The sequence below is a fragment of the Lepisosteus oculatus genome, chromosome 6 (assembly GCF_040954835.1).
Source record: "Lepisosteus oculatus isolate fLepOcu1 chromosome 6, fLepOcu1.hap2, whole genome shotgun sequence".
Classification (NCBI taxonomy): domain Eukaryota; kingdom Metazoa; phylum Chordata; class Actinopteri; order Semionotiformes; family Lepisosteidae; genus Lepisosteus; species Lepisosteus oculatus.
The window spans coordinates 18,840,391-18,853,936 of NC_090701.1; the positions used below are offsets into that span (position 1 = coordinate 18,840,391).

General features: G+C 36.5%; 1 protein-coding gene across 1 annotated transcript in view; it reads left to right on the forward strand.

The window, feature by feature from the left end:
- nphp3 (nephronophthisis 3) overlaps window positions 1-13,546 on the forward strand; it is a 150,417-nt gene that overhangs the window by 78,505 nt on the left and 58,366 nt on the right. Inside the window, exons 35-39 of the mRNA XM_069191044.1 lie at window positions 616-737; window positions 2,795-2,901; window positions 6,139-6,262; window positions 10,075-10,152; window positions 12,036-12,174. Of these exons, the coding sequence (XP_069047145.1) occupies window positions 616-737; window positions 2,795-2,901; window positions 6,139-6,262; window positions 10,075-10,152; window positions 12,036-12,174 (570 nt within the window). The remainder of the gene's footprint in view (window positions 1-615; window positions 738-2,794; window positions 2,902-6,138; window positions 6,263-10,074; window positions 10,153-12,035; window positions 12,175-13,546) is intronic.

The following is a 13,546-nucleotide window of genomic DNA, read 5'->3' on the forward strand; positions in this document are numbered from 1 at the left end:
AAGGATAATCAACAGAGATAAAATACTCACTGCCAAAACATTAGTTCAAACATATTAGTACCCTCTACATTTATTTCTACACTTTAATGAATTGAAAAAATGATTTAACAAGAAACATATGGAGAATTAAAGGAATAATCAGAGAATTGTGAAATAATAATAATAGGTTATCGATCTCAAGAATTCTAGAAATAGCTTTACCGTTTTGACTATGGCAAAAAAGGTTTTTTTTAAATGAAATGTAGTAATATCAAAGTGATTTCTTTCACTTTAAATATGTCACCTGAAGAAGGCACTACATCAGATATGTGCTTCTTCTTTCTTCTTTCCTGTGTGGAATGAACCTTTACTTGCTCATTTGCAGCTAGTTTGTTGCTGACAGTGCTCCCCACTGTAACTTTAAATTGTATATTACCTGTTTCAAATATTCTGCCTGTACATACAGTAAATTGTACTGTGGCCAAAAAACAAATGCCTAACATTTGAAAACTCTTTGCTGGAATTCCCTCGATTTACAGTATCACTTTGTACAAATAATCTGTCAATCAAAATAATTTGTGATTTCATTCAGTCTTAGTTTTTTATGTTGCATTTCTAATCTCTCTTTATCCGCAGGAATTCCCACCCCTGATGAGCTGATCTCTGTGTACTGTCGGTGCCGATGCATTCCTCTCTCACTACCCGAATGGAATTTTTTCCAAGCCCTTTCTTTTTTTAAAATGTCAGGAATAGCTCAGGTAGTGTTTTACTAAATTTAATTAAAAAATTAATATCTTTGCCATTTTCTTATTTCCTGTGTCATTAGTGAACACACCAGGGCTATGTTTTGAAGGATTTAAACTGTACAGATGCTGAATAATTTATACAAAGATGTTCTTTATCACTAGAAAACTGCTGAGATTTACCAGGATGGTTTATTATTAATATTATTATTATTATCCTATATAACAATATTATTATTATAATATTGCATTTTAGTTTATGAATGTTTACCTTAAACCACATGGTAGTTTATCATTCAATTATGACCTATCATGTATGAACTGCCTCTATGTTAAGAATGAGTTATAGTAAGTTATGACTTGAAGAACAATGGATGCATTTTTCCTATGGGAACATTTTGTTATTAACAGAAGAGTTATAAAAACAGGAAATATGTGCCCAAATGTCTTGAAAAATATCTTGCACCCATTTTATTAAATAGAAAAATGCACCCTAGAAAATTATATTTGCTATGTTTTTAAAAAAAAATAGTGAACATGCAGTATATGTGTTTATCAGATTTTAATGCTGCTCCAAGCCAGTCAATTTTTTACATCTAAACTTACTTTTATTAAATACATGTTAATTGATGCTGCTATACTGTACGTGATTTTTGGAACAGATAGTTTTGCCTTCTTTTCTAAAGCAAACACAGTTGTTAAATCAATTATTGTGCTTTCATTTCTTTATAAATGTGGATTTTCTGCTTCCCAGTATATTTACACTGTAACGTTAACAACGCAGGTGATGAATAGTTCTAAAATAAGTGCCTGTCTTCATAGAAAGTTTGGTTCCAAAAAAGTGTCTATCATTAGAATACATTCATCATTTTTTATGTAGTCAGAAAATATTTACATCATGCCCTGAATCATGTAGTGAAAGTGTAAAGTAAGAGCAAATTATATTTGCATCTGATTTTTCTTATTCTATCTGAGGTTGAATGTAGTACTGCTTTAGTATGCATATACCATACAGAGGCTTATTGTATCCTAGGAAGACCAGGATAGAAGACAAGAAAACATCTTGTTGATGTACTGTAGCACAGATATTTAGTTTTATATTAAATATTTAATTCTGTATATTAAATTGAAGAAAATTCATTTTGATGTGCTTAGTAATTTTAACTTGGAATAATTGTGCTACAAATTTTATTAGAAGAACACTTTTATTTTTAAAGGCACTTTATAACAGTATACCTTTTATACCTTTATACTTTAGAAAACAAGAAAAAATAAAGAAGCAAGGAAGCGACCTCTAAGAGGTCTTTAATTTTACATGAGTGAAGTTGCTTTCTTATTTCTGTGTTTTCTCTTTAAGTTGTAAGAGTATTTAGGGAATTCTTAGGATAACTGCAAACTTGCAGTGCAATATGTAATAGACTCTATTCAGTTTCAAAATAGAATATAGTTAACATGTATGTTTTTATTTTTTTTATTAATTTTTTTATTTTTCACACTTGTCTTCAATTTTCTGTTTCTTTCAGGTTCTGAGGTGTTTTTCTTTGGTGCTATAAGCTTTAACAATTATTGTGTTTAATATTGCTTTCTTGTAGTCTTTTGGCTTTATGTTGTAAAATTAAATAATTGTTAAAACCAAAGCTTTTTTAGGAAGAAGCAAAAGCAGCACAAAACTCACTTGGGTTAAAAAATGTTTTCATATTAAAATATGACAAAATGTCAATTTTTTGCTGGACACACAGTGAGCTTGCTGTACTTTTTATGGGCATTATACAGGCATTCAGACTGCACCTGCTGTAGTAGTAAATGTAGGAAGGTAATAAAGATTGCTTCATGTGTCCCGTAAAGAAAAACCCTGATTTTAACAGAACATTTATTCACCAGTATTATATTTTTAATTTATTCTGTGCCATTCAGTCATGATGCCTTGTCACTTTTTTTAATTCAGAAGCCTTATACATACTAAGTATAGCATAACCTTAAAATCTGAATAAGGCCTCGGTTGTTTGTTGTTTATCTGGTGTTAGTTAATTAATTTTTCATTAATTGGTTTGCATTTTGTTTTTGAACTAAAGGGAATCTATGCACGGCACCTCCTTGGAAATGCCAGTGCCCCTGATGCCTACAAGTTTGGTGAGAGTGTTGCACCTTTGGCAGAAGCTGGACTCCAGATTGCTAAAAGGTAAAGGTAAAGCTAAGCTGTTAATTAGAACTGGTTTTGAGTATTTTTAAGCTGTAGTCAGTTTCCTTCCAAAGGGAGTTTCAGTTGCAATACTAAAATCTAAGACCTTAAGTGCAATCTGTAGCATGATGTCTTGGACCTTATTCAATGTGCTAGCAGCCATATCACCCTGCACAACCCACTGAAGCTCAGCAGGTGTGAGCCTGGTCAGTACCTGGATGGGAGACCTCCTTAGAAAGCTAAGGCTGCTGCTGGAAGAGGCGTTAGTGGGACCAGTAGGGAGTGCTCACCCTGCGGTCTGTGTGGGTCCTAATGACCTGGAATAGTGATGGGGACACTATACTGTAAGGCACCGTCCTTTGGATAAGATGTAAAACCCAGGTCCTCACTCTCTGCGGTCATTAAAAATACCAGGTTGTTTCTCAAACAGAATTGGCGTGTTACCCCGGCGTCCCATTTGCCTCTTAATAATAATGGCTTCTTAATAATTCCCATCTGTGAAGTGGCTTCATACTCTGTTCTCTTCCCCAGTGATAGCTGATGTGTAGTGAACGTACTGACACTATTATTATTATTAATGTGAATGTAAAAAATGAGCCTCTTTCTCCTGTTCTTTCCATGATGTTTTCATCTGAAAATGCTAAGACCCGTGAGAAGACGTTTGATATTCTATAATCAGATGGGTGTTAATTTCATAGTTCAAACAACTGTTTAAACCAAAGATCTGGTCTAAAAATGGAAGTAATAGCCAATAATTGAGCACTACTTCATAGAAGGCTTTACTGTATATGTTCCATCTGCGCTACAGTGTATTTTAATGAAAACAGGAGACTTAGAATGGATGCAGTGTCTCATGTGTCAGATCATAACTTTAACTGCATGTTTGAAAAATATTATATTATAAATATACTGTACAAAAGGAATACGATGATATGTGAGCATGACAAAAAATGACATTGGCAAGTCCAAGAGAGATGATGCAATAAACGTCCAAGGGATGTTTCAAGGGAGGATAATATTTATAATAAAAAAGGTTCTTTAAATTATACAATATCAAAATAATAGTAAAGGAAGAAAGGAAATGCATCTGGGATAATAATGATGAAACTGAAACGGTTAATGTGCTAAACAAGAAATGTATTTCACTTACTGTAAGAAGACGATAGAAACATGCCTTAGGCAGCATACCAACAAAATTCTGAATTAAATAGTATTAGCATAGGAGGGGCAGAAATGTTTCAGGTAATTTTATGCAGTCAGTGGTGTGCCTGTGAGTTTTTTTTTTTAATTCTCTATTAAACCATTAAACCGTACTATCCAAGACTCAGCCTCAATCGTTTTAGGGATGTTCACAGTGTACCCAGTTAACCACTTATAAGCTAAACCTCATTTCCTTACAGCCTTTTTTTCTAAAATGTATAAACAGTAATTTTAGACTTTGGTTTTGGAGATTTATAGTATACATCAATAGACACATATTCTGGTCATAATTATCCAGTGGTGGCTGTTCCCTTAATTATATCCTGGTGTTTCAAAAAATATGTCAACAAATGCATCCTCCTTAGATGGTATATTTGCAAACTGTTTTTGCAACAAAGTTTAAAATTTAAATCACCTTTGCTACATCTCCTTTTGAAGTCATTAAAGAATTGAGTGCATGCTCTCATGTCCATGTTACGTGGTCTATCACATACTGTATACTGAATCTACAGTATGTTAAGTACTTGGAATTTCCATTTTTCAGTTTAACATGTTAACACCTATAAATCCTTAACTTTTATGTACTTTATTTTAATTCCTCCCATTTCCTTATTGCACGTCTGAGTTATTCTTATGTTATAAATATATTTTAGTACAGCAACCTTGAGTTTCTTGTATTTTATTCTTAATTAACTAGCAGCAATATCACCCTGCAACTCACAGCCCACTGAAGCTCAGCAGGTGTGAGCCTGGTCACTACCTGGATGGGAGACCTCCTGGGAAAAACTAAGGTTGATCCTGGAAGTGGTGTTAGTGGGGCCAGTAGGGGGTGCTCACCTTGTGGTCTATGTGGGTCCTAATGCCCCAGTATAGTGATGGGGACACTGTACTGTAAATAAAAGGCGCTGTCCTTTAGATGAGACTGAGGTCCTGAGTCTCTGGTCATTAAAAATCCCAGGGTGTTTCTCGAAAAGAGTAGAGGTATTACCCTGGTGTCCTGGCTAAATTTTCCATTGGCCTTTACCAGCCATGGCCTCATGGGCTAATAAACCCCTGAACTGGCTTCATCACTCTGTTCTCCTCCCCTGATAGCTGATGTGTGGCGCACTAGGCCTGCTATCGCATCATCATCATCATCCAGATGGGGGCTGGTGGTGGTTTAGGAGAGTCTCCTTACCATATAAGTGTAAGGAATTATAATAATAATAATAATTCTTCAAGCATTGAGGTACAGTATAAGCAGTTGCAAATGGATGTGTCTGTTGTGTGAAGTTTGGTCTTAGTGGTGTGTAGGGCTTATCTGATTTCATTAGAATTGGCCTGAATGGGAGCTTCTTGCACTCCAATTACATGGGTTATGGCTACTAAACACACTTGCTTCCCCATCATTGCTGATGATGCTCTAGTTCATTAGTTACTCCGTCTGACTTTGACCCATTTGTTCCAGAAGGATTGTCAAACGCTTACTGTAAACAACCTACTCCATACTGATCTTTTAACCATATATTCAGCCTCCATGTTTCATGTTCCTTTCCTTGGCTGGGATGGTGTACCAGCAGTATTCCTGTGTAGACCACTTTAGACGTTTACAAGCTGAATCCTTAAATTTGATTGGCAGAGTTGGTTGCCTTCCTTTCCCTTTATCATTTGCTCCTCTGTGGACTATGACAAGTGGATCTGCATTTGGCCAGGAGCCGATCAACTCACTCACAGAGGTCTGCTAACTGCTGAGCAGACAGGCAGATTATGAGAAAGTGTTTGGAGAACACATTAAATGTGCTCTTTAAAAACCCTGAGAAGGAATACATAAATGACTTACTTTAAATTTACTACTTAGATCAGTGTTGTCATGTAAACCAAAAACAAAAACATTACGATTATATAACACACTCATATAACATTATATAACACACACATTGTGTTTTGTGATTTATAAAAAGTTATGCCTTTGTGTCCTTTTAGGCTGTTTTTCATACAGGGCCGCTATTGGTATCAATTATATTATTCAGTAACATTGTAAAATATTTTCTCTTTTAGAGGAACAATCCCATCCAAGCCACTTTCCAATGATAAAGAGCTATTCCGGCAATCCCAGAGAGGGAGGGTGGTTCTCAGCCAAGTGAAGGAGTTCATGCAGCAACACGTGTTCCCTGCTGAGGAGGTCAGAACAGTAGATCACTTTTAATGCTAGGATTGTATTTTGTCCCATGTTAAAAAAATAACATATAATTGTGCAATATTTTGATTTAACCTGCTATGTGTTATGGTTTCAAAACTTTGGGTATTCTATTTCAAGTTGTTTTGACACAGTCACTTTTTAAGGAATTCCAAGAAACATGAAATTAAATCTGAAATGAAAGAAATGTCTTCCAGAAACAACAAAGTGGTCTGATATTTTTACAATCATTCATTATCTTGGGTTTTAGGAAACATTTGTCCTTGGTAACTACCAGTCTTAAGAGAGTTAAAAACATTATAGACTTTTTATAGACTTTTCTGATTATATCAGTTCATTAATGGCTAGTAAAATGGGTCATGTGGGATACAGTGGATATAAAAAGTCTATACAACCTTATTGAAAATGCAGGTATTTGTGATGTAAAGCCAGAAATCAAGATAAATCATTCCGGACATTTTTCCATCTTTAATGTGACCTTGCAACCAACAAAATTCAAGAAAAAACAAATAGATAATTATTAAGAAAAAATATTTAAATTAAAAAACCTACAACACCCTGGTTGCATAAGTGTGCACATCCTTTTATAATGGGGGCTGTAGCTGTGTTCAGAGATAACTAATCACATTCAGAATCATGTCCAAAGGTAAGTAGCATACACCTGCCATCAATGAAAGTGATTCTGATTAACCGCAAATAAAAATCAGCTGTTTCTGTAGGATTTCCTGACTGATATAATCAGAAATGTCTATAAAATCCATTAAGTGTTTAACTCTCGTAAGACTGGTAGTTACCAAGGACAAATTTTTGGTTGCCATTTTCCAGATAAGACATTTTCGGACTTTTTCAAGGCATTTCTGCAAAGAGTTCAAAGACGTGCAGCCAGATACATTTTTGGGCTCAAAATGGTAGCCTTAAAGAACTAAACCTTCCTAGTTTTGAATAGGACCCGATTCAGCCATTCAGTATCCTTAAAGACTTTGAAGTCAATCTAATAGAGCTCATCAAAATCAGCAGTGAATCAGGGAAGGGCACAAGTGGAGACTGTCAGGAAGTGTTTTAAAAATGGGAAAAAAGGAGGCACAAGGTACACAAAAGGTATTGTTATTCTGGAACAAATTATCTAACCATGTTGTCAAAGCTGAAACTTTGTCAAACCCTGGATTCTTTCAAGAAATGACAAAATGAGATCCTAGGATCTCTTAGTTACTAGCAATCACACAGACTAAATGTTCAAAAAAACTCTTTACATTATTATATATATTATAGGAGCAACTATGCCCTCCTTCCAAGCTCCAAGACTTTCATCTATTGAAATCTGTCAGATCTGAATGAACTCCCACTTTCCCACTTTCCCATTTGTCTGGCAAATTAACACTCTGTCACTCCATTGCTTCTATGTTAACATATTTGTCCACCAGAGACACCACCCGATCCAAGTCCTTCAGACTTCTCCGACAGATCCATCATCTCAGAGATGAAGGAAGACTCCATAGGCAGTGATCTAACATGGCACTACCTTACCTGGGTGGATGTGGTTGACCTACAGGGTGCTAAGTCAGGTTAAGCTAGGTCAAGCCAAGTGTGAAACTGTGTACTTTTCTAGCCAAGGTTATTCCAAGATCGGTGGCTTTCAGTTTTTTGTTGTTACTGCTTTGAGAGGGTTTCAGGTTATCATAATAAACCTTCTGGACTTGTCCACTTAGAAGTGTGGCTAGCAGTCAATCTACCTTCTCTGTTGTCCACTCAGATGTCATCAAGAAAACATCTTTGTCCTCTGTCCAAGGCATACCCTGTAAATAGTGTTGCTTGATGGCAATTTTGCCATGAGAAACTGAATTTTCATCTGCTGCCATTGGACACTGCAGCCCTCAGAGCAGCACTGGTGCTTCCTGGACAGCAGGTTTTGCTTAGGCGGTGCAGCAGCCAAGGCCTTGTTTTCTTGATCAGCACATAGTCCACTTGCTTGCACACAGACTTTAAAACATCTGCCTGTATTCACGATAGCATTATTGGTGAATTGATAATCCTTTAAAAAAATAGAAAATCCACATGAATAATCATAGGAGTGGTCTAAAAATACATTTACACTAAAACATATTTAGAAAAACATTTAAACATCATTTAAGTCAGTTTACAACATAAGAAAATGTATAATAAGATAGGAAACCATTATTATTAATTCATTTATTTGTCTGATGCAAAGTGACTTACAGGGCACAGTACAGTCATTTGTATTTGTGAATACAGAAGAACAAAATAGTACCTGGAAAAAAAAAAATCTCCAAATTGACATCCATTTGTGCAAGCATATCACATGCTGAAGAAAAAAAAAGTCAGAAGTCAAAATAGTCCGAACAATCCATGAACAGACAAGTGCTCAAAATGTCTGCAGCAAAGGCTTGGCAAAACATCTCAAATTACGCCAAAGGGAGTTTGGTGAGCTCAGTGTGTCATAGGCTTCATGCAATTATTGTCTCAAAGGAATTTGAAACCAGATAACTGATTATTGCATCCTGAACTGTGGAGCAGCTTTCCTTTCTAGTCCTGAATTCCAGCTACTACTCTGCACTGCTTCTGACCTTTCGTCTGTTTTTATCAACGATTAATTTGCTGGAAAAATCAAGATTCTTTTCATGAAAGAACCACAGAGAAGCTCCACCTGGGGTTTGTTTATCAATATACAGTAAATGTTTTTTATTACCTTTGTAATACCCACAGATGTGGAGTATTCAATTATACAAACTATTATACCAAATACAAGGCAGCTTAAAGGTAGTCCACAGTGTTTTTTATCATTCTGAGAAAAGACACATTTTAGAGATAATGATCAGGCGATTGGATGTGTTGAAGATCTTGCATCAGACCACCCACAAAAATCTGACAGGCCTGGGTAGAACTTTGTGGTATTTATATTTCTTAGATGTGCTCATGTACTTTTAATGTAAACTTTCATTACTTCTCCTGATAAAGAATTATATGATGTGTCCTTCCTTTATCTTCTAATAGGAAATTATAAAATTTGCTTTTTATATTTGTATTGTACTAGACGTTCCATATATTAGGTATCAGAGTAGTGAAAAATATTTTTATTTCAAATATGTGAAATTCAGGGGAATTGGGGAGCTGAATATGCTATATATATAGGTAGATTTGAAACTAGACATTTGACAGACATTGGAACTGTAATTAAAGTGCATGGAATTGAAATATGAATTAAAGGATGTAAAGCAGATAGAGAGTTGAATTGTAAATTGTCAGTTTAATTGAAAATTGACCCCTGCTATGATTAGGACTTTTTCCTCTAGAATGTGCAGGTATAGAGAGGAATTCATGGTGGACTCGATTGGGAATGATTGGGAGTTGTCCAAGACCTACGGCTGCAAAGCAGGCCAAAATCATCACCCTTCTACCTCCATGCTTGACGGCTGGTATGAGGTTCTTGTGGTGATATGCAGTATTTGGTTTTCACCAAACATGCAATATGGCCAAACAACTCTACTTTGGTCTCATCTGTCCAGAGGACTTTGTTCCAGATGTCTTGTGGGTCATGCAGGCACTGATTTGCAAACCTAAACCTAACCCCATCTCTCCAAAATATGTTATTTTCGGAGATGTTACTTGCACGCTTGGGGTTGACTGGGAGATGGTCAGATATATCTTGACGTCTAAAACCACGTAATCATTGTACATGTTAAATTTAACATATAAATACCGATATCGTCATTTTCCCCTAATGAATAAAGAGTGTTGAAAAGAGAGTGTTTGTGAGAGATACTGGCGATCTTCTGTTTCAGGAGGTTTCAGAGTATTACAAGAAAAATGCAAACTTGCCTCTGAGATGGAGCAGACCTCCAGTGATTGAAAAATTAAAGGTGAGTGATGTTGTGACAAGGCCTTGACATTGACAATTAAACATTTTTCAATGCCATGTAGGGGTATAAATTCTAGGCAGATCCCAGAAACACCAAGAGTTAAAGGGAAAAATTATATTTTTATTTAAAGTAAACCTGGTCCTGTGACAAGCAGGAGGCACTGAAAATTCCACACCCTGGAAAATAACCCACCTAGCCAGAGTGTCACTCTTCTTAGCTGGGCTGAAAAATATCCCAACAGCAACACTTCCCTTTTTTTAGTTGTCTAGGTGCTAGGGAGGGGTAATATTCAGTAACAGGGCTGTTCTTCATCAGTACTAGTGAAACATCACCGTAAAGGTGCTGTGCTTTAATCAGATCTGGGAAAAAATAATTTTCAGTAACAGGGCTGTACAGTACTTCATCAGTGCTAGTCAGTGCTGCTTCTTTTTACCTGTATAGGCCACATCCCTATGAGGCTTCACAACACTTAGAAAGTCTTTAATTATCATCTTTCTGTTGCCCTGTGTTGAAAAAGAACCTGTTGTAGCTTGTCTCCTATGAGTCATATTCGAAGGAATGCTGGCAAGATGGGCTGCTGAAAAGCGGAATGTATTGGAATTCTGGTACAATCCATGAGAAAACATCACCAGTGATGATTATCCATCCTGGTGTCTTTGTCTGTAATTCCAAAAGGGAGATGCATCTGAGCTCAGGACTCTGGCTGGAGGTCACTGTCAATAAGAGATTCACAATCTACCAATGAGGAACCTGTTGTGTATGGCTGAACAGTACTTCTGATGACATCATGGCCAATCAGGTCTTGTGATTTTCTGACTTGCAAAGTTACACAGCAGTAGAGAAATGTATCTTGACCACTAGAATTCCTGACAACCTGACAAGCTGTAGTACCTAATCACGTGACTGGAACCACTACTGTGTGAACTGCCAAAAGCTAATGCAGAGGAACTTAGCTAAAGTTAACAGCCGGACTGAGAACTACTGTACATGTAAAACAGAACTGAGCCAAATCTTTCTGCAACAAGAGAGGAAAAGTGAGAAGCTCCACAGTTGTAATTTCTCCTTCTCAATGAGATAAAACAATTTGAGATTTTGTCAAAACCTCAGAACATCGACAGATATTCAGTATAGCACCTACCAAGATTTTCTGAGTTTTTCCCCAGTCTTGATTTAAGTCTCTTGTCTTGTTCTCACCTAATATTTAAAGTTTTACAGAATAGTAAAGAGCAAATTAAGAATGTGGTTACGAAGATATTTTGATACGAGCTTGTGCTCTTAACACCAGACATGACATAAACTCACAATGCTATATTGAAAATTTGATATAAAAATGTTTTGCTTTGAACTAAATGAAAAATAATTTCAGATTAATTGGTTCTCATTGCTGTATAAGTCATCTTAAAAGATATTAATGAGTATTAAATAATATTAATTATACAAATATTTATGTAGCAAGTGCAAAGCAAAAATACACACATTAGATCATATTTGAAATTAAAGTGTGGTTACAATAATGTTTTCACCTGTTATTAAGTAAAGTTTGATTGTTTTTTTCAGGCAGTAGCGTATTTCATGTTTGTGAAATATTTGTTAGGTACTCAAGAAAAAAGATAATTAAGAAACCTAATTGTAGAAAATTATAAAAAATAGAATTATCCAAAATGATGAAAGCTCACTATCACAGTAAATCAGAAATAGAAGTTACAGGGGGTCTTTATCATGAGCTCCATTAGTATGAACCAAGATGATCCTGGGGGAGATGAATTGCCTTTTATTAAAAACATCAGTGGCATCTCTGGAAAACTTTGTAATGTTTGCATCACAATTAATTTGAACTGCTGAAGTTAAGATAAGTGGTCTGATAACCCTGATTTCTTTTTCAGGAGAAGGCCAGAGCTCGTGGATTATGGAATCTGTTTCTACCTGCCGTCAGTGGACTAAGCCAGCTAGACTATGCTTTCATTGCAGAGGAGATGGGAAAGTGTTTCTTTGCTTCAGAGATCTTCAACTGTCAAGCACCAGGTGAATCTACTTTTTCTTGTTTAATAACACATTGATCTCAGTCAGGCTGGAAAGTTGTTACTATGGGATTTTTGTTTCGCTTTATCTTAAAGCTGTATAAGAGATATATCTGGTGTTGTTTTATTTTGTTGTTCTTACTGATGTACTGTATGACAGCAGTTTTCACATTCTTTGTAGCCTTGGCTGTCATCGTGAGATAAAGTGTATAGTTCTGTGAGGATGTCTTATGTGATCTAGAGAGGAGGCATGGATTTATATCTTCATAAATCAAAAAGGTTTAAAAGTGTGGAAAGGTAACGCAGTGTAGTGTGCTCTCTGAAGGCACCAGTTCTGTAGGATTTGGGCATTTACTGGGACAATTATTAATTGTAGCAGTAAATCACAAAATGATTCTTTTAATGGCTTTAGAATCCAACCTTTCGATATAACTCAAACAACACACACACACACACACACACACACAGGTACTTATACACGAGGATACATTTATTAATACATAGAATATGCATGTAAACCTAACAGATCTTATCGAGAGGGTTATCAGAATACAAAAGGTATATATTCAGTCAGTTACGAAGAGTTACATATATCAAGAGGACATACGTTCATATATCATTCATTTAGACAGTTTCGTAATTGAACTTGGTTACAACTTCTATATTAGATACACAAAACAAGTACCTAACTTTTAGGAATTAAATTGATATCAACTGGTTGGGATAACAATTGAGTTCTCGAGCTGTAATGCATTGAAGTTGAATACTCATCCAATCTCTGGGGATTCAGATCTCCTGCAGACTCAAAGAAGCAGTTGCAGGCTTGTTGCTGTCCAATCCGCGCTGTCTGGCTAGGTGCCAGGCTGTGCTGTGCGGTTTGCGACGGTGCGCTGCAGATGCTCACTGACCGGCTAGTTAGTGTTGGCTTTAACTAGCAAAGTTTGTGCACAGGAGAAAAGATGACTGTGGGTCCCAGCAGGTCAGGAAGTTCCTGATGAAGCGCTAGTTCTGAATACTGATTCAGCTGTCCACAGTTCCGACCTGTTCACGAGGCTTGCTGCTGGTGCTAACCTCGGGTGGATCCTCTGGTTACTCTCTGGCAACTTCTGCTCTCGACTCTTAGAAAAAAGGAAAGTTCTGGCACTCGGACACACTGGCCGTTCCGTGGTTGTCCGGGCTGAGTCTCAGGATGGTCAGGAGGCGCGCAACGAGAATGTCCTGCCCTTGGGAGCCTTCTGCTCCTGGCCTGTCCTGCCCTGGAATTCTCCTTTGAATTCCCTTTAGAATTGTCCGAAAAAGTCTCTCAGGCCTGTTTTTACCTGTGTTGCCTGTTTTTACCTGGAGGAACTTCAGCTCGATTATTGGCTGAAAGTTTC